At 39.0% G+C, this 27183-nt stretch overlaps 1 protein-coding gene and 1 pseudogene across 2 annotated transcripts in view; one reads left to right on the top strand and one right to left on the bottom strand.

Annotated features, from left to right (window-relative positions):
- PRKN (parkin RBR E3 ubiquitin protein ligase) overlaps window positions 1–27183 on the bottom strand; it is a 1336804-nt gene that overhangs the window by 882332 nt on the left and 427289 nt on the right. For both annotated transcript variants that reach the window (XM_042987489.1, XM_007097240.3), the window contains exon 3: window positions 24989–25220. In XM_042987489.1, the coding sequence (XP_042843423.1) occupies window positions 24989–25220 (232 nt within the window). The remainder of the gene's footprint in view (window positions 1–24988; window positions 25221–27183) is intronic.
- On the top strand, window positions 18066–18679 carry LOC102968544 (annotated as a pseudogene).

Consider the following 27183-nt stretch of genomic DNA (forward strand, 5'->3'; position numbering starts at 1 on the left):
AAAGAAAAATTAATGTTATTACAAATTAAACATTAAAAAAAAACACTAATGCTACAAGAATAGAGGTATAAAACTTGGTTAAGTAGGGGGTGATTATCTGAAAAAAATGTCTTCAGTGAAATTGTGATTTATCTATAGATCTGAAGTATCAGAAGAGGTACATATTAAATAGGTCTCCATTATATAGTACGTAGACTGTCTAAATTATCGACCATCTTCATCTACCATTTTCAAACACTTATCCAAATAAGTTTGCTAAAGATCTCTAATGTGCAAAATTAACATGCCTATTTTTCTGTAAACTCATTATGTCTACAAGGAGGGTGCTTAGGTTTTTGACTAGTCTCAAATCCCACATTTGAGTTCTCCAGAAAAAAGAACGATGATGAGCTAATTATTTAATGCAAATCAGATATTTTTCCCTAGAGTAAGGTTTTGTTTCCATCTTTCCAAGAATTATTGATTCCCTCCAATCACCGAGGACTGTGAACATAATTCATGAATATATTGTATCAATAATTTGTAGTTATGGGCAACTACTGTCAAACAGCTGAGTAAAAACACATTACAACCAGATAGCTCCCTTTGGACCAATTATTGTAAATCAAAGCAACACTGAGGAAAAACAGTTGCTCTTTAGAAATACTTGCCTGGTATATTTGGCTCCCAATTTTCTGATGCAGCCCAAAAACCAGGCTGTGAGCAGTAACCATGTTGCTGGATTTGGCATTCTGTCTTGTCTGGTTCAGTTGCTGAGTGGTGATAGAGGTTTATATTGTACAATGTGGGTGCTTTTTAAGTTCAGGAGGCCCTTTAGAATGGATCACTGATCACATTTCAATGCTATTCCCAAGAGGGTAATGACTAAGAAGCCAGATATGGTCCAGGGCTGGGTGTGCTCAATCTTATACTGTGCTAAAGTACACACACAGAGTGACACAACATGTTCATTGATGACCTGGAACTAATTTGACAGGAGAAAAAACAAAAAACAAACAAACAAAAAAGCTTTAGAAATAGGCCCAAAATAGCTGGGAAGCCCGGTTCACAAAACTGTGTTTGAAAAGAAGAAAGATGGAAAAGAAAAGAAAAGAAAAGAAAAGATTATATAACTTCTTGGCAAAGGCAAATCATAAAGTTTCTCACTGACTAACTCCAAACATATTAAAAGTGGTTTTTCTATGGCTTTTGCATATTTCCTGTCAAATGGTATATTTGTTCAGTCAAATGTAAAGCCATGGAAAGTAGACTTCTCTTAACTTTGGAAACTTACTGAGATGTTTTACAAAAATGGAGAGATTTGCTGAAGGCCTTCTAATGAGGGGGTTGGTCTTACTGAAGAGTGTATAGGATGAGTGTTGACTTTGCAAACCATGCGGAATCGAAGCATTTGCCAATAAAAACTTTGATCCAATTCGAAGAGAATGGATTTTTTTTTTATTTTTCAAGTTTATTTATTCTGAGAGACAGAGAGAGAGAGAGAGAAAAAGAGAGAGCGCATGAGTGGGGGAAGGGCAGAGAGAGAGAGAGAATTCCAAGCAGGCTCTGTGTTGACACAGCACAGAGTGTGACAGGTGGCTCAAACACACAAACAGTGAGATCGTGACCTGAGCCGAAATCAAGAGTCAGATGCCCCCCGGGCACCCCAAGGAATTTTGACCAAAGATCTTGGTTCAAATCTTAGCTTCAACATCTTTTAGTTTCAGGATCTTGGACAAGAAACTTACTCTTTACTCTCAGTTTTAAGGGGGAAAAAATTCTTCTTATGGGAACTACTAGCTAAGAAATATTTGAAGAATACAAGTTCACATAATTAAGGTGAATCTCTGGACACCTGAACTGTTTCAATAAATTGGATTTAAGGAAGAACAAAAAGCTATGCATCTTTTCTCAGATATATCAGAGTTAAATATGTAATAAGATTTTTATTTTATATTTTATAAAAGACGGGTTTGATTTCCCACAAAGACAGTAGTTAATCTGAACTTATACTTCTCATATTGGTTTATTAATTAATCTAACATTACACTTGTGTGATATTTAAGTTTATGAAAATATACATGTATGCATTTCTTTTCACTAGATTGACTTGTAAGTCTGGCAAATATTTTATAGTAATGATGTTTTGTAGTGTGTCAGCCAAAATATAAGTTCTTAGATCCTTATGTAACTTAAAACTCTGGATTAACATTAAATCAGGATATTTAACGAAGAATTTTTTGATGGCTGGATAATATCTGTTAAGATTGAATACAAAAGCATCAATAAGTAACATAGTTTTTAAGTTTCTATATTTTTGGTTCTATCTGCTATATGCTAAAAACAGCTGGATCTTTAGTACACATTAATAAAATTTTATTTTTGCTATTTTTAGGAGTCAAACCCATAGAAAACTGTGTAATGTGTATCTATGAGCTTTGCTACTCTGCTAAAATTCTTGTGACAGGTAGTTCTCAATTAGCTACCTCTCAGGTTGTTTTTTTTTTTTTTTTTTTTTTTTTCTGTTATCCCAAATGTAAAACAAAAAGTTGTTATTTTGGCTAAAAGTTATAATGAGCTTGCATGTTGGCACTGTACAAGAAGCAATAGCAACAAAAAAATACAACTGTCTCCCCAAGGTGATGGAATGAGTTTTTGTTTTAGTTTTAAAATAAGAGAGTTGTTTTCCCCCCACTAAAACAAAGTGGCAGTTTGTTCCAGAATATGAAAGAATAGAGCCAAAGACAAAACTTGAGAAAATATAAAATATAACAAGTTGTAGAAAGTTTGAGGAAAGTGAATTTTACTTTCTTTTATTCATAAAAGCTAAGTCTTAAAGAAGTTATGAAATGTGTTAAAATTAGTAAAAAGTCTCCATAGTTTTGATGGACTTATTGATAAGATAATTTAAAAAGGGCCAAAGAAGGGAGCTCATAAAACCTATTTCATCAAATATTATATTAATTCAAAATTACGATTAGACTTCTTCTCTATGGAGTTAATACAATTCACGTTAGAACACCTAGTCCATCTATGCAATCTCTCCAAGTAGCAATTCTACAACCTACCAGAGTATTCTCAGCTTTAGGTTGATTTTATCATACTCTTCGACAGATAGTTTTAAAAAGACAAAGCTTCCTCACTTGTAAATGAACTGGTTCCTTTTGATCACCTTACTTCACCTGCATATATTTTCTTAATATTTTATTGTCACTTTATTTAAAAAAAAATAGCCAAGTATTGTTTCTCAATTCTTGCCGAGGACTTTATTAGAATCAAATGATCAAATCTCCTCTGATAATTTCTTTGATCTTGTCTTCTAGAAATCAGATCTAAAATTTAAATAAAAATTTAGGGGCGCCTGGGTGGCTCAGTCGGTTAAGCGGCCGACTTCGGCTCAGGTCATGATCTCACAGTCCGTGAGTTTGAGCCCCGCGTCGGGCTCCGTGCTGACAGCTCAGAGCCTGGAGCCTGCTTCAGATTCTGTGTCTCCCTCTCTCTGACCCTCCCTCGTTCATGCTCTGTCTCTCTCTGTCTCAAAAATAAACATTAAAAAAAATTAAAAAAAAAATAAATAAAATAAAATTTAAATAAAATTTTAAAATAATAATTTCAGTGTATACCTTGCACTTAAAAATGTCTTTAAATTGGAACGCCTGGGTGGCTCAGTCGGTTGGGCGTCCAACTTTGGCTCAGGTCATGATCTCACAGTTCATGGGTTCGAGCTCCATGTCAGGCTCTGTGCTGATGGCTCGGAGTTGAGCCTGTTTTGGATTCTGTGTGTGCCTCTCTCTCTCAAAAATAAACATTAAAAATTTTTTTTTAAATATTAAAAAAATTTTAATTAAAATTAAAAAAAAATGTCTTTGAATTTCCCAGAGGGCACCTGGAGAGAGACGCTGGAAACCACCGGGTTTATTTGGTGTGTTTCTCATTTCTTAACGCGCTCCCCCTGAAGGAGCTAGGGAACGAGCTGTCCAGTCAGAGGAGACTCAGCCTTCCCTAGGTTTGGTTTACGTGGATAAAATGTTACTCAGCCAAATCTATAAACTGAACCCTTGGCGGTGGGGGGCGGCGGGGGGGTGGGGGGCACACAGAGATTAGTCGAAGCCTTTGTTGCCCATTAAAGGGTCTTACACTCAGGCTTTCCCCTGACCAAACCCTTATGAAAGAGTTATGTACCGTACCACCAAGGGAAGTGTTGCTCTGCCCATTCTGATATTATTGGTCACTGTCAAAATCCAGCCAGCCTTTTGTTATTAGAAAACTGGTTCGTTTGTGCTTCCATCTGAGGCTTGCCTGAGAGCTCTCTACAAACCCCAGACCTAAACTGTGTCTTCATCACAGAAGGACGGTCTCAGGCCTCAGGGAAAGGACCGTGCCAGGTGCTTTCGACTACCGATACTTTAAAGAACGGACTCTCAGTTACAGGCGTCAGAGCCAGCATTAGCTTGACAACTTCTACACTGTACCAGTGGAATGAATTAGGCGTTTCGGGATCATTCCAGGATCATTTCAGTCTGGCAGTCAAAGTCCTTCATGAAAGCAACCCACTAATCCAAGATTCGACAGAACAAGAATTAATTACATGAGAACAATTAAACTTAGGAGGGAAATTTAATTACGGCTATTTGTTTTGAATATTAGTAGTACTTTCATTATTCTGTGTTTGTGAATATATGAAGATATTTTTCTTATTTATGTATCTCACCTTCAGTTTAGTGGACTACGCCTTTGTTCACTGAGTTAAACTTTTGCCAATAGTATCCGGTCTTCACTGGCCCTCAGAATTCAGAAACAAATACTTTATGGAGCCTCCTTACTTTTTCACCGCAACACAGTTATCGACAGCAGTTCGATAAGAATTTGTTCTCATCTTACCATGACATAAGTGAACAAAAAGTGCAACAAAGGATATTCACAGAGAGTGATATTTGAGAATATTTCTCACTTCATAAGGTATGACAACACATTACTAAGAAATGATAATTGACCTTACTTGTGTGCCGATGCCTACAAGACCCTCACATACAAACAGGTTTGGTATGGGGGCAACAGAGTCCCATTCACGGGCCATAATTCTTATCCAGTGTAACAGATAACCCCAAAGACTATGGTTATTGCTCTACAAGACATGAACCAGCACTGTATCTAATCCAGCCATCCTACCCTAACATTTCTTCATTACACACACGTACATGCACGCACACACTCCAATGTTGAAAGGGGATCTTTCTTTAATTGGTACTTTGAAGTTTTTACACAAAATTATAGAAAATAGTACAATATAACCACCACCAGATAAAATGGATTAAATGATAAAAAGACAAGTTGATGGTTTGTCCGCCTTTAGTGACCCTAAGACTGATCACATGGCACCAGCCTGATCCCTTCATGGTATATCTATCTACTCACTCACTTTGACCTTTTTATAATTGTTGCCAGAATGAGTTAGGACTTGCAAAATGGTGAGTATTCTGATTTTGGTATCATCTTCAATTATTATCTGGAACAATTCTGCACAGAAAAGTTTTCCCCAACCACTAAGGGGACCTTGGTTACCTTGAAATAGAATTCTTATAGAAGTTAGAGAAATCGTTATTGTTTTTCTTTTAATTACCAACTTTCTGAGTAAAATTTTAGTGTTCTAGTTATTGCCAAGGCTTTTTAATACATTTGATTTTTTTTTAGTAAAATGATTTTAATAAGTTGTTTTCCATACTATTTTTATCTTGGATTATGCCATCTTTGGATAATACACCTTTGTTATCCCAGGTGTCCTTCACGCAGTCCATCCATCTTTGATAACCCACACAAGCTATTGAGCAAGATAGCACTATAAGGCATTCAGGGTTCATCTTGCATATTTTCTGTCTCAGGTCTGAATCTGTCATTCTCTAGGGATTCCTGGCTCCCTATAGCGGAACACAATGTCAAGAGACCAAAATTTGAGTGGCCATAAAATTACTATTAATTTATAGGCTTGGAGAAGCAATCTAGATGCTCTACCTGTAAAGGAGTTGGTGGGGGGAGGGGAGTGGGGTGATAGTCTGAGATAGGAAACACCGACCATAGGAGGTCCCAACACTGGTTGCTCATCAAAGTCATCTGTGAAGCCACCAAAATATAGATTCCCGGGCCTCCACCAAGATGTTTTAAATCCAATGCTCAAAGGTGAGCCCCAAGTAATTTAAGACACCCTCGGGAAATGTAATCACTCCAGGGTCCACTGGACAGGAGGGCTAAGTTATAGTCTCCGAGCAATCATATTTCCAAGACCATGGCATAGAGTATTTCACAGACCTTAGGAGTTGAATCATTTTTATCTTTTATCACTAATTTCTCTTATCTTACAAAGTAATATATATTATTATTGAAAGTTATAATAAAACAAGTTTCAAAACAAAAAATAATAAAAATAACTCATAATCCTATTGTAAGAAAAATCACTATCAACTCTTATATCTGCTTTTTTAATCTTTTTTCTATATTACATATGCACACATGAAACATATATTTAGTTGTCTATTTTTTTAGACTAAGATCACACACCACTCAGTGTTCTGGAATCTACTTTTTTCATACAGCATCTTTCTATGCCATTAAATATTATTCCCCAACATCACCTTCAATTGTTATAGAGTATGCCATTTTATTGGGTTGTCAAACATTTATTTATTCAGTCCCTATGGCTGGACTTCTAGATTGTTTTCTTTTTTTTTTTTTTATTGCCAATGTAAACAATGCTATGTTTGAACATCTTTATGGGCAATTCTTTGTATACATCCTTAATATGATTTTGTGATAAACTCTGAAAAGTAGAATTGCCAAGCCAAAAGGTAGAGATGTCATATCTTCCTGTGGGACTGTAAAGTTCTAAAATAATTTCCTAACAATTTGAGGTAAGAGAAAAGTCTATGACATCTGAAAAGGACTACAATGGAAGCAAGGCTGTGTGAAGGGGGAAGAAAACTTGTTATCTGACTGTGTAAAGGACTGTCATTAAGTTGAATGTTAAGGTATGGGAAAAAGAAGCAACGTGCAAGATATCGTGATTGAAAGATGGTGGCACTAAACGATGTCATGGCAACCTCGTGCTGAGCAAAGTGCACCATTTGCGTGTGTGTTTGTGAGGTGGAGAATTTGGGAACGAGATTTAACTATACACATAGAATTTGGAAGTCTGAGTATCTGGAAATACTGACTGCAATGATTAAGCTATCTGGTTTTCTCTGACAGAAGCACTGGACCCTACTTCAGGAATCCAAACTTCTCTCGCAACTTACAACTTCTACTTTCCGATCTCAAAGGGCCATCAAAGAATGAATGAATACAGGTTTTTATTCACTTAATACATATTTATTAAGCACCTACTATGCTCCAAGCACTGTGTTGGGTACTGCAGACAGCCCAGAACAAGATGAAATCCTGCCTCATGAAGTTCGCTTCTCAATGGGGCTTGTACCAACTGTGTGAGCCACCCTGGTGCCCACAGTCCTACCGTATGCAGCAAACCTCTCAAATTAACTACCTTAAAAAAGAAAACCTGTTTTTCTTCATACAAACAAGAAAATTTATTTTCCATGAAGTCCATAAGAAAAAGATACTATGGAAATCATTTGAAGGGATTCTGGGGAAAATAACAAGTCTGAAAAATTCTGGATTGTTCTGTTAATGAAAGACAACATAAGGCTCTAATATGTTTCTCTGTAATAAGGAAAAAGTGACACAAATGTACAACCATACAGTAGCCCTAAAATTACTAGTATTCCTATCACTGAAGATGTGCTATATGTTATTGAGATATAATATTTCGTATGGACATAAAGAGAGTGGATTAAGCAAAGGACTCAAAGCTACGGTTCTATTTTACCAGACTAAGTTGACATACCTCAAATACAGCAACTCCACTAGCAGTATTTATGGACACATAAAATACTCCATAATAGATGTAATCTTTCTCATTTCATGAAAGAAAATCCTACATGGTCCATTTGAAGCATGTTGTCTCACCACCTGTGGAAAAATTCTAATTCCTACTCCTCTTGGTCTATCTTCCCCCAAGATTGTATTTATTTTTCAAATACATGAAACGCCACCAAAATCTCAGTGATGTCACCATGAAAGAGTAAATGCAGTAAAAGAATATCATCAAATGATTCAATAATTTTTTTAAAGAGAGGTGACTTCATAGCCATCAGCTAGAACTCAAAGAGTTCTGGTGGCTCTTTATCATCAAAATGATTATATTGCATCAGAAACCCACACAACAGCAGCGTTTATAAATAACTGCCAGATAGAAGTATCACTCACTGAAGCTGGGTCTGTCCATTCTTTGTGACAATAGAGAAATTGCATGGCAAACAGCAGCGATCTGTGAAGACCGGCAAATCATGCTTGCCTAAGCCATCCCTCCACATTACACTGTTTGCCTTCGTTGGTCAGCAGGTTAGTGAAATGTCTTCTCTTTGAAAGGCAGGACATCATGAAGATGTGTGCCCATCTTTTGCTTGCAGTTATGTAACGGTGGAGACTTTTAGATCCATATAAGGATCCATTCATTAGATTCGTGCAAACATCTGAAGAGAGATAGTGGCAACACTCAAGTTTCCAGAATGCTGTTCTGTCAAACAATTCTAGTCTGAAGACACACACCCCAGTGATCAAATCTGAATCCACGTGTGCCATTCTCTTGCTCACGGAAACGTAATCTTTGTCTGCATTGCTAAGCTCAATAGTAACCTGTCCTGTTTTTTAAATTTTTTTTTTAAATTTTATTTTTGAGAGAGAGAAGAGACAGAGCGTGAGTAGGAGAGGGACAGAGAGAGAGAGAGGGAGACACAGAATCCAAAGCAGGCTTCAGGCTCTGAGCTGTCAGCACAGAGCCCCACATGGGGCTCAAACCCACGACCCGTGAGATCATGACCTGAGCTGAAGTCGGGGGTTTAACTGACTGAGCCATAGTAACCTGTGCTTAAACAGCAACCCAACAGTAACGTGTTCTTAAACTTCCCTTGTCTGTCACCTATTGGCCAGATTGATAAAGGTCCTCTGTGGTCCACTTCAGCTGACCAGTCCCCAGCTAGTCTGCTCCTTCAAATTACTGGACACAGCCAAAAGGGTTCTCTGAGCAAGTCCCAACAGAAAAAGAAAGAAAACACTGCATCTTATTTTTCCCCCTTATTGAAACTTCCTTTCTGTCCGACTGGTTCCCGATAACTAAACACAGATCATGAAAACTAAAAGATTAATCCTATTTTCTGATGAGATACTCTCAACGTAGTATATCATCTAACAGAATATGAGAAAACAAAAACAAAAACAAAAACAAACAAACAAAAAAAACAACCCAAAAAGCATCATCTGTGATTTAGAGTTGGAAGATGATGACAATGTAAAATTTTAGGAAAATAGCCAGAAGAAATTTTGTTCCTGATGTCATTCTTCATTATCCCAGAACATCCACTATGCTAACCTAGTCCCAAATACACGGTGGAAGTGACCAGCATCTAAAATTAAATTTTAATTAATGAATTAAAGTGAAATGAAACCCCAACTTCAAAACCACAGAAGAGACAGAACGCAGTCTTGCGAGCAGGCAGGATGGCATGGGGGTGTAGCTCCTGTTTTTTTTTCTGATTTAAATCAGGAAGCTCTGGATCTATATACCTGCACTGATTTTAGAGCCCGGGCCCAACATCAGGGCTGTTGATCACGTGAGCCGCAAAGCAAAAGGATAACAAAACCCGGCAACGGTTAAGTCACGTTTTGTATGTGCCAAGCACTGGCCAAGCTCTGCCAAGCTCTGTTCTGAGCACTGGTCACAAAGTAGCTGGAATGAACAGTGTGAGGCAGGTCATTTCGTTATCTGTGTAAAGGAGGAATCCAAGGCCTAGCACCTTGAGAAAACCGGGGCTTCGCAAACTTTAATGCGCACCATTTGCCTGAGGACCCTTTTTAAAAACGCACAGTTGGTGATTCAGCAGGTCTGGGATGGAGCCTTCCTGACAGAGTCCTGAGTGACGATGCTATTGCTGGTCTACAGACCAGAATGAGAGCGGCAGGAAGTTAACTGTCGAAGGTCACGGAAGCGGTAAGAAGCAGGGCTGGGAGGTGGCTCGGTCAGCCTGGCTCATCGCCACTAAACGTAGCATCTGTGTCACAGACGTTTCACACGCAGGGGTGCTGTGGCCCAAGGATTAGAACAAATAAATGCCTGTCACCTTTTCCTATGGCACTTGCCAGCAACAACCAATATTTATTAAGGGCCTACCATGTAACAGACACTGTGGGAAACAGAACATAAAAACTATTCCCTGGCCTCACAGGTATTTATTTAATCCACTAGACAAACAATTAACCATTTGATTCCCTTCTAATTACAATTCCATTGGTTGAACATTTTGATTAGTTTAATTATCATACACAGAGAAAATAGAGCATTAACTTCCAAAGAATCAGAGTACAATAACACACTTCTAACACCAAAGGTAGTCAATTTAATTCCATCTCTGGGGACCGAGGAAGAAATTTTTAGATATTACAGAGCTTCAGCGGTATCATTTGGGTAATAAATTATAGCTCAATTAGACTTAGAATGTGTAGGAGTTTGGGGGGCCCCTGGGTGGCTCAGTCAGTGAAGCGTCCAACTTCAGCTCAGGTCATGACCTCACCATTTGTGAGTTCAAGCCCCATGTCGGGCTCTGTGCTGACAGCTCAGAGCCTGGAGCCTGCTTTGGCTTCTGTGTCTCCCTCTCTCTCTTCCCCTCCTTGGCTCGCCCCCTGTCTCTGTCTCTCTCTCTCCCTCTCAAAAATAAACAAACACACAAAAAAAATTTTTTTTAAAAAAGAAGGTGTAGGAGTTTGGGCCTGATTCTATGGAATTACCTAGAAAAAATTTAAAAAACAAAGTTCTCATAGTTTTGTTTTGTTTTCACTTATAATGAGTGTTTCAATTTCTGTTATAAAATGGACATTTTGCTAATTCCTATTTTCATTACTAGGTAGAACAAAGGTTCTTGAATTACGTGTAAATCTCTTGGAAGCTACCGTTCGTACAGAATAACACCTTCAACAAAACATCCACAGAATTTCCATTAGTCTTCATTTATTCAGAACAAATTCAGAAAGTTTTAAGAGTTTATTATAGGCAGCCAATTCCCACCACTTAATTTGTAATTTTTCTCTTTATCTTCCTTGTAACAAATCAAGAAAATGGAATCCAGCAGCCTGCCCGCATTTTTGGCACAGTCTGCATTAATTAGAGCACTTCAACGATTCCCAAGACGGACCTCACCGGCTATAAATATCCTGCCTCGGCTCCCACTCTCCTGTCAAGTGCAAATCTTCCCATCTTGGCACATGCCCAGGGTCCTCCGAAGGACCTCAGAGCTCAAAGAGCAAAAAATGTAAATGCTTTACTTTGTGGGCATTAGACCCATAGGAGACAGATGACCGCACTACCCACGGTGGGGCCTTTAGAGCGCGCAGTCACGTCAGCCCCATTTAGTCCAGGGCACGACGTCTCCCTTTCCTTTTTAATCAAAATATTCCCTTGCAGAGGTGACATCAGAAGAATCGATACCTCTGAGGTCCCTGGCGAGCACCCCTGTCATCTCCCACCACGACCCCCTGGAGTTCATTTTTAATTGCTTGTGTTTTACAACCATCGCAAAGGACAAAACACTTCTAACAGAGTCATGTGTTAGGCTACACCAGAAGCACGGGGTGGAAAGGCCAGCCTTGGTTTCTCTCCTTTCTTCCTGCAGGGAGCCCACTCCCCACTCAGCCGGTGAGTCATGGATGGCGTGAATTGCTCACTCATTCGGCTCTGGGCTTTCCCTCTCAGATTCTCTGTCACACAGAGGACACACAGGTGCTCCATCCAGCTCTACCTGACTACCCAACTCTTCTCCATTTCCAAGTACTTAGGAAAGAAAATGCAAGACGTGGGGAGACCTTCTTAAACTCCAGAAGATAGGAGGGATGTGACAAAAAGGTTATCATGGCCATTTGGGTCACTGAAGGTTTTGGCGTCCAGAGCTCTCCACAACAGGAGCTCACTCCCCAACCCCCAACCACCTTTCCAACGTCATCAGTCCTCCGAACCTGTTGTAGGTCATGGTCACCAGCCATGGTCATCACTGGCAGGACACTCCACAAGCTCGTCCCCCTCTGAGTGTGACCAGCCCCTCACCACCTCCTCCAAAGCCCCCATCCTCTGCCAGCCACAGACAAGTCCTTCCGGACTCTCAGAGCCCATCCTCCAAAGCACCATACTGCTTTGATTTGCCTTTTTTGTTCAGAACTCACTCCACTTAAATTGTATACATACATCTTCTAAACTGTGAGCTACTTGAGGGTCTGGTTCTTCTCATTAACCCCTGTATCTCCTGTTGCTGGTTTATTATACATACGAAGTTCTCCAAAGTTCTGACACATGCTACAACATGGATGGGCCCTGGAGACATCATGCTAAGTGAAGTGAGCCAGTCACAAAAAGACGACCACTGTATGGCTTCACTCATACGAGGTGTCTAGAGTAGTCAAATTCATAAGAAATAGAAAGTAGAAGGCTGGCTGCCAGAGGCTGTGGGGAGGAGGGATTAGGGAGTTATTTCGAGGGTATGTAGGGTTTCAGTTCCGCAATATGGGAAAGTTCTGGAGATGGGTTACACAACAGTGTAACTATGCTCAACTCTACTGAGCTGCACACTTAGGAATGACTAAGATGGCTCCTGTGTTCTTTACCATATGAGAGTAATAAAAAGTACTCAGAAGGTGAGCTGATGACAAATGCAGGAACTGACTGCTCTGTATGGAGGGCTCAGTTATCCCTAGCCACCCCTTTACCAAGTTGTGACTGCTTCTGGGTAACAAGTATTTCCAGTACTCTGCTAACCCCATGGCACATTGCACCCTGCTCTCCACACGCAATTATTAACCATTTTACCCACCAGGCGTGATAAATGGGTTCAAGAGTTGTAAGGGCTATATTTTATATGTTGAATAATACTTCATGGCCATATGACAATATATGTACCACCATCCATGTTCCAGCCAATGGAAGTACGAAGTGTATGAGACTTACTCGCTTTTGATGAGCACACTTTCAAAGTGGTGAACAAAACCATGACAAGTAAACACACTACAGTAGATATAAAGCACAATCAACAGGAAGCAACAACTCATTCTGCTTTTGGAACAGTGTTCAGACTTCTTGGAAAGGAATATAGGACGATCCTCCCCACACACACCTCAAAAACCCACCCAAAATATGTCATGCTGGCAAAATTCTCGCTACTGTGCAGTATCATTTTCCATGTTTTCACTTATAATATTGAGAGAGCATGTTATAGCAAAAATGTCTATGTTGGAGAAAAAAATAAGTTCTTGGCAAAATCGTAATGTATTTTCTATAATTTTACAGGATAGCAACCTTAAGTTGCTCTCATATGACTGCCAAAATTTTGTTGTTTCCGGGAAGGTTTACACAAGAGACTCTCCTTAAAGCTGTTTGATGCACCAAGAAATCCACACTCTCGGGCTTAAAGTCATTAGCATGTCTTATGCGTATTTTCAAGTACTTGAGATTTGATTTTGGATCAAATGAGAATTAAATCTGAAGTTTATCACTCTATTTCATTAGTAGGCCTCCATGACTGATTTGTATTTGGCAGATGTTAACTAACTTATAATCCTGTAAATAATGTTTGTCTTACACTACATTCAACCACTGGCTAAAAAAAAATGCTGATAAGAACATATTCTCTGATAATCATGATATATCTACAGTGAGTATCCAGAGCTCAAGCCTTAAAAGCAATTACATTTATTTTTTAATAGACTTTATTACTTAGAGTAGTTTTAGATTGACAGTGAAACTGAGCAAAAAGTACAGAGTTCTCATAGACACCCCTCCCCAACACACACACACACAACTTGTTCCACTACGAATACTCCACAGCAGAGTAGCCACATTTGTTTTAGTCGGGATCCTACACTGACACACCATTATCACTCCAAATCCACAGTTCAGTTCACTAGGGCTCCTTTTGGTGTTGTATATTCTATGGGTTTTGACAAATGTATACGGACATACATCCACCATTATAGTATTATACAAAGTAGTTTCTATGTCCTAAAATATCCTGTGTTCTGAGTGTCTGTCCTTCCCTCTCCCCAATCCCTGGCAATCTGTATAGACACAGATCTTCACTGTATCTTTAGCTTTCCAGAATGTCATATAATTGCAATCACATAGTATGTAGGCTTCTCAGATGGGCTTCTTTTACCTGGTACTATGCACTTAAATTTCCTCCCTGTCTTTTCACGGCTTGATAGCTCATTTCTTTTTAGCCCTGAATATTATTATCTCTGGATGGACCATGTTTCATCTGTTCACCTTTGGAAGGATCATGGTTGCTTCCATGTTTGGGCAATTATAAATAAAGCTGCTATAAAAGTCTGCATGCAGTTCATTGCACAGACATACATTTTCAATTCAGTTGGGTAAACAGCAAGTTTTAGCTATGTTGTATGGTAAGAGTGTGTTTAATTTTGTAAGAAACTGCCTTCAAAATGGCCATACCATTTCAATTCCACCGGCGATGAATGGCAGTCGGTGTTGGTCTGTTCCCTCATCAGAATTTGGTGTTCTCAAGAGTTTTGGATTTAGGCTATTCTGATGAGTGTGTAATGGTATGTCATCATTTCAAACTGTAATTTCCTAATGACATATGATATTGAATATCTTTTCTTATGCTTATTTGCCATCTATGTAAATTCTTTGGTGAGGTGTCTGTTCACATCTTTTGCCTATTTTTTACTTGGTTTGTTCATTTTATTGCCGGTTTTAAGAATTCTCTGTATATTTTGGATAACAGTCAATCAAATGTGACTTTTGCAAATATTTTCTCCCAATCTGTGGCTCGTCTTCTTATTCTCTTGACATTGTCTTTCACAGAGGAGAAATTATTCATTTTAACGAAGTTCAGCTTATCATTTATTTATTTCAAAGATCATGCCTTTGGTGCTGTATCTAAAAAGTCATCACCATATTCAAGGTCATCTAGGTTTTCTCCCATGCTATAGTCCAAGGTTTTTATAGTTTTATGTTTTACATGTAGCTCTAAGATCCATTTTGAGTTAATTTTTGTGAAAAGTATAAGATCTGTATCTAGATTTTTTTCAAGACATGGGTGTCCAGTTATTCCAGCACCATTTGTTCAAAAGATTATCTGTTCTCCATCCTATCGCCTTTTCTCATTTCTTAGAGATCAGCTGACCATATTTATGTGGGATTGTGTCTAGGATTTCCATTTTATCCCATTGATCTATTTGTCTATTCTCCCACCAATACTATACTGTCTTGATTATTATAGCTTTATAGCATGTCATAACAAGGAGCAGCCTCAATCCTCTGTCTGTTCTTCTTCAATATTGTGTTGGCTATTCTGGCCTCTCCATATAACTTTAGGATCGGTTAATCAATATCCACAAAATAACTTGCTGGCATTTTGATTGGACTTGTGAAGATCAAGTTGGGAAGCTAACATCTTGGCAATACTGAATCTTCTTTTCCTTGACCATGAAATGTCTCTGTATTTTTTAGTTCTCTGATTTCCTTCAAAAGAGCTGTGTGATTTTCCTAATTATAGATGCTGTACATATTTTGTTAGGTTTATATCTAAGTGTTTCATTTTGAGGGATGCTAATGTAAATGTTACTGCATTTTAATTCCACTTGTTCATTGCTGGTCTGTAGGAAAGCAATTAACTTTTGCATATTAATTTTGTATCCTGCAACCTTGATATTAGTTCTAGGAAGTGTCTGTTTGTTTCTTTGTTTCTTTCTTTCAGATTTTCTACATAGACAATCATGTCATCTGTAAACAAAGACAGTTTTATGTCTTCTTCCCAACTGGTTGCCTTTTATTTCCTTTTCTTGTCTTATTTTATGGCTAGAACTTCCAGTATAATGTTGAAAGGATTGGTGAAGGCCATTTATACTTAAGTTTTTTTTCCCCATATTTGTCTATCTTTAATTTTTTTTCTATAAAATGTCTTTGAGTTATATTTCAAAAGTCATCTTTCATTTAGTAAGAAGATATATGCTTATTTTATAGTAAAATGTTCTTCATTACTAATGAAATGCTTTCTTAGTAAGCTGAGGCAAAAAGACTTGAAAGAATTGGATAAAATTAGCAAGTGTTTTATTTTTAAAAAGGGAAAAAAAGGAGGTGCGCCTGGGTAGCTCAGTCAGTTAAGCATCTGACTCTTGATTTTGGCTCAGGTCATGATCTTGTGCTTTGTGCGTTCTATCCTTGCATCAGGCTCCACACTGACAGTGTGAAGCCTGCTTTGGATTCTCTCTCTGCCACCCTCCTTCTCTCATTCTTTCTCTCTCTCCCTCTCTTTTTGTCAAAAAAAAAAAACGTTAAAAAAGAAAAAGAAAAAAATGGTACACCATGTGATATAAAAATTGAGTTTTAAAATTTGACTACTTGAAGGGCGTGGCGGTGGCTCAGTTGGTTGAGCATCCAATCTTGATTTTGGCTTAGGTCATGATCTTGTGGTTCGTGAGATCGAGCCAAGAGTTGGGCTTTGCACTGACAACATAGAGATTCTCCCTCTCTTCTTCTGCCCCTCCCCCACTCATGCTTTTCTCCCTCCCTCTCTCTCTCTCTCTCTCTCCCTCGCTCTCTTATTCTCTCTCCAAATTTAGAAAAAAAAGTAAGAACAGTATCTCAGAAACATAGCAAAATTTTGATTACTTGACTATAATTAATTTAACATGATTCTTCAAAATGACTTATTGTCAGACTGTGTCTACTGTTTATAATCAAAATGTCTAGAGCAAATGCAGAAACTCATTCTTTCTTCCTGATATCTATATTTTGAGGAGTATAGGCTACCGGATACTTCAAACACAAGCTCTGGAGTAAGACAATCCTTGGTAAAATCTTGCCTTGTCTGAATCCATTCTTCAAATAGTCTGATGCTATTAGCTCTCTATAATGAGGATAATAATATTGCCTACCTGGTGGGGCTTCTAAAGAATTAAACAAGACATTCATGGGAAAAAATGCTTAGTACAGTGCCAGGTTCACAGCAAGCACTCAGAGATGTTGACCATTATTATTACCACTACTTCCTGATGTTACTGGAATTAGCATATTTATAGGATTCACAAGCAGCCAATTCAAAAGGCAGCTGACTTAGCCAATTCCCTAAATCAGATCTCACTCTACTGCATGGCTCAGAACTCTTCCAGCGGCTCCCTTCTCATCAGGGTGAAACTTAAGATCTACCACCCTGTATGCAACTTGCCCCCATCTCGACCCCCTTATGACTTCCCTTCTTCTTTTTGTTACACTCCTTCTGCCCCTGTCTTGGTGGCTTCCTTGCATTCCAAGCCTTGGATCCATACCTGTCTCTCCTTCTGCCTGAGATCCCTCTGTGGATGCTCTCCTGAAATGTCACTTCATCAGAAAGGCCTTCTTAGTACCTTATACAAGAGAGCACCCTTTCTAACACTCTCTACTCCCTTTACTCTGGTAAATTTTTCTCCAGAGGACATATAACTACTAGTTATTTGTTTCTTTGTGTATTACCTGCTCCCCAAGTAGAATGAGATCCAACCAGGTAGGCATTTCTTCTGATTCTATTTCCTACTACATCCTTCCACCTAGAAGTATGCCTGGCACAAGGTGGAGATTCACTGACTTTTTGCTATGTAGTCAATTAACTGTAAATTAATGACAAATATTAGAGAATATTGTAATTTTTTCTCTAGGCCCAACAGCTTCATATTATCTGATTGCCAGGAGGTGATGAATGGCTCCTCATTAAGGAAAAAAAGATGTTACATGAGAACTTAGTTCATGCATGGGTACCTTGGAGCTCAGAAGTAGCTTACTCAATGTTCTTAATCAAATGTTTACAAATTAATGTATTTTATACATTCACAATATTTGAAGCAATATAATTTCTTATTTATCGTATTGTTACTCAGGAAACAGAAGTGAGCAGTGGGGCCGGCTGAGGGTAACGGGGCTGAGAGGCTGTTCACTGAGCAAATTGAACATGAATGCCAGAGGACTTTGATCTCAGCTAAAGGACAGCATTCCAGTTGCTGAACTTTCAGCAAGTGGACCTTTTGAAAGCCATACTCTTCTTCAAAAAGGTCTTCCTTGTGTGAAAAACGAACTTTTGCCTAGTCATCCTCTTGAATTATCAGACAAAAAAATTCCAGCTCAACCAAGATAAAATGAATTTTTCCACACTGAGAAAAATCCAGGGTCTGTTTGCTCCACTCAAATTACAAGTGGGATTCAAGGCAGTGCATCAGGTTCAGCGTCTTCCATTTCCTCCAAGCTCAAACCTTTCACGGGGTATTTTGAGGGGTCATGATGAGACTCTTGGATTTGAGGATATTCCTAATGACCCGTCACAAAGTGAACTAATGGGAGAACCACCCTTGATGGTGGAATATCAACTGGGTTCGCTGTAATCTGTTGTGATGATGTTCATGAAAATAGAGGGGCTGCATCTTGTTTACAGTCCTCTTTTTACTATAATTTGATGTACACCACATTAAAAGTACTGACACATGAGAATTCTTGCCAAAATAGTGTCTGCGATCATTTGAAATTATTTGGGTCTTTGGTCTATTGCCATGTGACAATTGAAAGCACTAAAGGGAGATGGTTTTAAAACTCCCAATTTGGTGCCTGGGTGGCTCAGTCAGTTAAGCGGCCAACTTCGGCTCAGGTCATGATCTCACAGTTCGTGAGTTCGAGCCCCCCATTGGGCTCTGTGATGACAGCTTGGAGCCTGGGGCCTGCTTCGGATTCTGTCTCTCCCTCTCTCACTGCCCCTCCCCTGCTCATGTTCTGTCTCTCTTTGTCTCTCAAAATAAATAAACATTTTACAAAATTAAAAAAAAAAAACTCCCAATTTATATGAAAACAGTATATGTCTCTAAAAGACTGTTGCTAATGAGTATTTTAAAACTGTGTACACGTCTACAATGCAACCTATTCTCTGGGTATTCTATAAATTTAGTTTTGAAACCATTATCAGCATTTGAGTCTGCAACCTTCATAGTCATGTCTTTCAGAATAAATTTCTGTAACTGATTTTAGGGGCAACACTTCAAATTAAGTACAAAGCAAAGTGTTTACATTTTACCTTGTTTCAATATAGCTCATTAATATTCACAAGAATAATATTGGCTATATTGGTGCTATTTTAGAATTATAGCTGTTCTTTGATTCTTTGAGGTTGAAAGTATACGTTCAAAGGTTTTGATTTTGGTGTTGTCTTTAAAGTGAAAATTTAAGGAAAGCAACCAGGATATGTTAATTAAAAAAAAAAAGGATATTGCTACTCAAAGCATGGCTTCTGGAGCCACACTTTGAGCAGGAACTGGAGTGCAGAGAAATGCAGATTCTCAGCCTTGACGCCACACCGACTGGGCTGGCGCAGCCCTCACGGGACTCTGCTGAGTGCTATGTCTTGAGAACCACTCCACTAAGGGACACTTGGATGATCCATTTGAGTTGCTTGAGTCCCACTTATAAACCACAATATAACATGTCCTAGATTCTAAGTACAGATCATATGATTGCTTTGGTTATTAATGTAGAACATGACATTGTCTCTCATATTAATCCGTTATCTTTTGCCATCTTTAAATACCTAAAAAACACCTTCCAGGGTTTCCAGAAGTTCAGATTTGTTTCAGCTACTTGTGTGGCTACCGCCCAGCTAGTCACCCTTTAAAACCCTCCTGAGTTCAGCCAGCACCTAAATTCTTCCTTCTCTGATTTGAACACCCTAGAAACAAGAACAAAGTTGGTTTATTTCTCTTAAATTTCTTTCTTTGAGGCAGAGTTTTTCAAACACGTTGTAACAAGGGATTTTCTTTTCCCAAAATGAAACATGCTATAGATGGGTTATATGTGAAACTGATAAATAAGAGACTGTGCTTGGCTGCCATGGGTTGGCTTGGTTTGTCCACTGTCTTCCCCCGACCTGCCTCCTTCCTCCCACCTAGTTGAGGCCACTAGGCAGGACCCACAGTTGTAAAGTTGGAAAACCTCTGCTATCAGGCATAGTTTCTCCAAGTGTGGTCAGCCCAGGTTTCTGGGCCTTTCTCCCACCCACCTGAATTAGAATTAGTTCTAGAATAGCAGGGAATGAGCATCCACAGGTGACTCTTCTGCACACTGGAGTGAATCATTATTCTAGAAACTCTACACTGTCTTTTTTAGCAAAGAAAAATAATCATGTAAGTGCATAGTTTGCCCACAGTTGTTCCAAAGAATCCCAATCAAGAGACTAAATTCATATGAATACTGAAATTACCAAGGTATTTTAAAAAGTGTTGTCAAATAATTAAATAAAGCATTAATTCTAAAAGTTAAATATACAGAAATTATGATGTATGCCTTACTACATTGACAACTTTAAATAATTTAGTAAACATTTGTCATCAGTCTTCTAGGAGATGTTGGGGGAAACTATAATGAACTAGATGGACGTCCCGTCTTCAATGAGAAGGAGTATATGCTGAGAACCTGTATATAATTGAAAGCAGTAGAAGGTATAAGACTTCTGAAAAGGAGATGAATCTTCCCAGGTCTGAAGATGAAGGGATGAATTTTTGTAGTTCAATTTTAACACAGAGTTAAGTCTTAAAGTTGACCTGGGACAACCCATCTCTCCTTTCCCTATCCTTTCCAGATTCTACAAAACTAGCACGTGCCCCTCACGCACAGCATGCAGGGTTCCAGCAGAGCTCATTCCTGGTCTGGGGCCGGGGCAGGGGGAGGGGAGAATCCCATAAGGATGCCACCCCTGCCATTTACCTGGTGCATCCACAAGTGGTACATTGGCCAGTCCCCAGCCCTGCAAAATGCACACAGGTAACAGGCCACCAGTCAGTGGGCTAATGAGAACAAGAGGATCAGAGAGAAGTCAGATGTAACCGATGGAGGTTGATGTGGGAAGTCTAACTAAACAGTCTCGTCATGGAGCATACAATAATCGGAAGGCTCCAACTATGGTGGTGTTGGCGTTTTCAATATTGCATACATTAATAAAAGCTTATTTAATCTCTTATTTGGGTTGAAAGAATTACACATTTCAATTAAAAATATGAAGTGGATGTTAAACATTTTGTAGAATTTTCTGAGAGCCTACTGGTATCTAAATCCCTATGGTAAAAGAATATTTTCTTAGCTAAAAGGATTATGGTCTAGAAAGACATAAATTGAAGGTGACAATAATGCCAAGTTTATTCATCATTAAATAAAACTTAAGAAGACTAAAAGCAATTTTATAATAAGAAGAAACCATAAGATTTGCTTTAGTCTTTAGGTACATACCACTGATGAGATGGTATAGTCAGATACATTAAACTGATCGAAATGTGTGAATAAGTACAAAGGATAATTATTCTACTAATATTATTAATGTTCAGATGATAAATATAAAGGTTTGATCTTGCTCTAAAGAACACGATCTTTTTAATTTTTGAAAAAAATTATTTTTGAACATCATACTAAATAACCAGTTCATTTTTTTGCTAACATAATGAATCCAATTTGTTGACCCATAAATAAATATTTCAAAGGTATATAAATATATAGTTTAATTATATTTAATGTATATTTTAACTCTCAAATATATCCTGCTTGGGCAAAGTACATTATTTGGTTACCCTACTAAACAATAGATGTAAATGTTTTGGACCTTATGTTTTAAAATTTTGCATCAACTGTATCTTACTGAACATTATTTGCAATTTACAACCCATTATAAGAATACAGCATTAATTATTTATCCATCCTCCTATTTAAAGACAGCTATGTCATTTCTTTTTTTTTTTAATTTTTAAATTTTTTTTTTTTTTTTTTTGAGAAAGAGAGAGCATACACCTGTGGCTCATGCATGAGCAGGGGAGGGGCAGAGAGAGAGAGGGAAGAATCCCAAGCAGGCTCTGCACTCAGATAACGACCTGAGCCAGAACCAAGAGTCGGACGTTTCACCGACTGAGCCAACCGGATGCCCCAGCTATGTCATTTCTCTTTATTCACAAACTTCAGGGGTCCCATGATGGTCATCTACATGGGTGTCTCCTCACTACTCTGAGTTCTAGAAAATGCATATCTGTAAATCCATTAATGACTGTGAAGCTGTGCATTGCTCTCTATGATGGCTGAATCAATTAACATCCTTATCATCATGTACCAAAGCACTTTCTGCCCTAAATCCTAACCAATACTTGGTATCGTCAAACTTTTAAATATTGGCCCATCAGGTAGGCTGCAGCGATACAATATTGTTGGAATATTAATTTCTCTGATCATTAATGAGATCTTGAATGTATTTCCATGTTAATTGATCACTGTTTTCTCCTAAATGTCATTTTATCTACTACTTCGGTTCCTCCTGTTTTTGTACCCATCAAACTAATCAATATTATTTTTTATATCAATGTTTATTTAGACTGATCCATATTTACCCTTGTATTTTCTGAGCATCGTATCTTATATCTCTTTTGGTCACCCTGGGTTCAAACCACCCCTCCTTGTTGTGAATAACATTCTTTCAGACTGAGTACAAATACTCTCAGTGTTTGTCTGAAAGCGTCTTTATTTGCTTCTCACTTTTAAGCAATAATTTTGTAAGGTATTTTAGGTTTAGAATTCTAAGTTAACAAGTATATCCTCCTCAGTCATTTGATATGACTCCACTGTCATTTTTCTTCCATTATTTCTGCCAGGATCGATTCAAATTATTACTGCATTGCAAGTAATCTATTTTCTTCATTTGATTTTAAGATCTCTTTTTCCTTGCTCTTTTACTATATTTACTTTAAATTTTTTTAAATGTTTATTTATTTTTGAGAGAGAGACAGAGACAGAGTGTGAGCAGGAGAGGGGCAGACAGAGAGACACAGAATCTGAAGCAGGCTCCAGGCTCTGAGCTGTCAGCACAGAGCCCAACGCAGGGCACGAACCTATGGATGTGAGATCATTACCTGAGCCAGTCAGATGCTTAACCGACTGAGCCACCAGGTGCCCCTAGTCTTTTACTTTCTTTGTAAAGTGAATTTATTTTTGTTTATCTTGATTAAGACCAACTGAGTGGAGGTTTTTTTTGTCTGTTTGTTTGTTTTTGCTTTGTTTTGTTTTATCATGCCTGGGACCGTGTACTCTTGAATCAGGATTCTCAGTCATTCTCTTATTAAACTGTCTCTCTTCCATTCTGTATTCTCCTATAATGAAATTTCTATCAGAAATATGTTTAGCCATCTCGTTCTAAACCCCTAGTCTCTGAAAAGCATTGTTTTACCTTTGAATCTATACCACATTATGGAAAATTCCCTCATATCTATCTTGCAGTTCACAAATTCTCTCTTTGGCATTGACTAACTTGCTGTTTTAACCCATCCACTGAGGATTTTTGTTTAATTCCAGTAGCTAAAATTATGTTTTATTTAATAGCTATATTTTTCTATCATGTTTGTTTTCTGATTTAGGTTTCTATTTTTTGTATGCTTTAATTAACATAACATGTATGTGTTTTGTGTTCTGTTTCAAATTGTTGTTTTATTTTCTCAAGTTTTAGGGGAAACCAATCATATATACCATACAGTATATGCTTACTTCCAGTCAAGACAGATTATTCCACTGTTTGACTTGTAATGTTTGATGATGTGTCTCCCTTTAACAGGGCGTGTTTCCCTCAGACGTGGATGCCATATGCCCTTCTCCGGAATGCTTTTATGTGTGCTCTGCTTGAAACATCACGCACACCATAAATCTGAGTCTGATACTTATATTAACTTCCCATTCTGGATCACACAGGAACTGCAAAGGTTTAGCTGTATCTCAGTTTCCTCCACATATATATATTTTTTCATTCTGCTAAGTGCTCAGTGTATGTAAAGGACAGCCTTCCTCCCCTGAACAACCTCCTGAAGGCCACCAGGGTATCAGCTCATGCACCTAAATTCTGGGTTTCTCCATTCCTCTATACAAAGATAACTGCTATGTCTACTTTTTCACTTGTCCTCAGAAATGTTTTCTTTTTATAATCTCATCTATGATTTTTTAAACTTTGTTAAATTTTACTTAGTGAAATTAGCAGGAGACATTTCATATTATTTTAGGCCTCCACCTTGCTAGTTCCTGAACTCTCTGACACTGTGAAATCCGCAACGGCCTCGAACTGCCTATGTCCTCACTCATTGTACGTGAGAGAGAAATGCACATATACCTTATAAAATCAGTTATCGTTTTGTGTTTCCTGTCACACATAGTCAAAAATAATCCTGATATACCTTTGACTATTTAGATTGGAAAACAGAGGACTAAGGGAGACACGTTAATATTGTCAAAATAACAAAGGAATTGCCATCCTTGCTAAATAAAAGCACTTTTGAAATGGGTTGCTACGTAGACAGAAGGAACACCCTTTCACACAAAGGGTGTTATTGACCTTGTAATGGGTTGCCTTGGCACCTGCAAATGACTAGAATTGCCTCTATACTTCTCTTTCTGCTTTTTAAAATTTCTCTACATCATCAGAAACATAATAAACCAAAATGTATTTTAGGAAAATAAGAAATAGAAAAGGGAGGCAAACGTTGAGAAGGACCTTCATCACATATTCTGACCCAAGCACAATACATCACATTTCCACCCCACTCCTACTTTCTCAAAATAAATAAAAACAAAGTAAAATGCTATTATCATGGTCCTGACGTCTCCTCCATCCCTCATCTTCATTCTCAACCTGAAAACCCTGTTTTATTGCATTTATTAAATGTATTCGTCTCAAATTTTATGGCCAAGTACCGTCCTCCCAGCGATGTCTCCCTCCAGTAATCTAGAACTTACCATGAACCAACTATGCACGTGTTGAGGCCCTTCTCTGTGGAGACCTGCTACACAAAGTGCTCTACTAGCCACAGACTGAGTCTGTACAATTACCTGGCCTTCCAGCTGGCAGGGTCTCCTCACGGTCATTATTCAGGATCACAGCCAGACCCACCGAGTGCGCAGGGAGGACCGAGCTGCTGAGGTCCACACGGGTCAAGCTCTCGGGCTCTCTCCTCGAGCCCTCCAGGGCGTTTTGTGGGCCGTCGCCTCCTTCCCTTTCTGGGCCTTTTCTCCAGGGTCTCAGCACAACATGAACGATGCTCTGCTGGTCCAGGTCACAGCTCTATGTGGGAGCAAGGCAGAAACAGACCAGAACATGCAAGCTTTAAAATGCCAAGTAAGGTTCACCTTGTCCTCCGTCCCAGAGTACGCGAAAGACTCTAAAATCTGTTTAGGTCCAAGGCTGCACGAAATGACGGAACTTAAGAAAACAGCCATGTGTGACTGATCACGTTAGATACACTTCTCCTGTCATCAGAGCGACAGAACTCACGCGTGTGTGTGTTACACACACAACACTGTACTGGGGCCACAAACCGAAATGTGGGGATAAAGGGAACAGGGCGATAGAAAACTAGGGTAATATCCAAAGCGATATGAAATGTAGCAGGACAAAAAGGAACCGCACTGCATACAGCAGCACAGTGAAAAGCAGTATTCTTTTAAAACTGGCTTATTTCAGAAGTGATGTGTCCTCCCAACTATCAGATATAAATACTTGCATTTGTCTCCATTCACAAAAGCTCAGAGAGTTGGTTATTGTCAATTACAGGGCATCTTTCTCTACAATTTAAAATTACTGTGTTTATGGTAGACTCCACACGCACCCCCATGTCACCGGCAAACACATAAGCACGGCGATGGGGAAGCAGGGGAACGGCAGACCCAGGCCACCCCAGCAGTCATCCACTGTTCCTGCCAATTTCACAATTACCATCAGTGACCATTTGCAAAAATGTTCTGCGTCAATATATTGATGTGTATGAACAGGAGACTTGAAAATTTAGTAGAATTAAAGTTAGAAGTCAACTAATTTACTAGGACAAAAACTAGACTACCTGAGATCAAAGCCAGGTCTCAGAATACCTAATGGAGGGGGCACCTGGGTGGCTCAGTGGGTTAAGGGTCTGATTTTTTATTTCGGCTCAGGTCATGATCTCACGGTTCCTGAGTTTAAACCCTGCATCTGGCTCTGCATTGACAGTGCAGAGCCTGTTTGGGATTCTCTGTCTCCCTCTCTGTATGTCCCTACCCTGTGCACTCGCTCTCTCTCTCTCTCTCAAAATAAATAAATAAACTTAAAAAAAATAGAATAGCTACTGGATAGAAAGTCACTCATCTGTCTGCAGAGAAGACCCCCAAATTTCAATATCTACAAACTACCCACTGTCACTCTCTCATCATAGCAATCAATGTTCAAAGGACACCCATGCAAACACAGCGATACTAATAACAATCAGAACTGGCCCCCTGCCCCCTCCAGTGTTCCACCATTGCACCAGCAAACGTTTAAGAGTGACACCCACCATGTGTCAGCATTTCCTGCAGCCACACAGTTGTGGACTCAGAAGGTCACCAGGTGACCACCCCGGGTCCTGAATCCCATTCCTACCTCTTCCCCATCCTGGGTTCTGAACCACTGCCATGGGGACACACTCACTCTCCCTGCCATCTGTCCTCACAGCTCTGTGTGTCAGGACTGCTCCTACTCAGCAGTGGTCACTGGGTCATCAATCTCTGCCCCCTTGGCCTGCCCCCACGTAACTACTCCATTTCTGTCAAAGCACCGCCCTCCCCCGTGGTATCTAGCGTCAAGCCCTCCCTGCCCCCCTTCAGCTCTGATTATCCTCCTGTGTCTTCTAATGGCTTCGGTAGAATCACCACCTTGAGCTCCTCCACCCTTCCCTTACATCCAGCAAGGACTTAGAAATACCCTTCACATCTTCCGCTCCCTTACTTCCTAATTGTCATCTCCCCATTTTAGCCCTTCATCATCATAGGAGCTCTGCAATTGCTCCCTGACCTCCCATCTCTCCCTGTAATCCATTATGTGCAAGTTTCTGGGGTATGCTACATAATCTTTTAAGATGTCTCACCAGCAACTGTTAAAAAGAATCTGACAGCTCATTACCATCTTCAGGTGCGTTTAGACTTTTCTCCTCTCTAGACCACCTGCCTTATGATTTTATCTCCTTTCCCTCTCCTTCACTGTATACATGATAGATTAGGTTTCTCATCAGAGCTAT

This window comes from Panthera tigris, chromosome B2, assembly GCF_018350195.1.
Source record: "Panthera tigris isolate Pti1 chromosome B2, P.tigris_Pti1_mat1.1, whole genome shotgun sequence".
NCBI classification, from domain to species: Eukaryota; Metazoa; Chordata; class Mammalia; order Carnivora; family Felidae; genus Panthera; species Panthera tigris.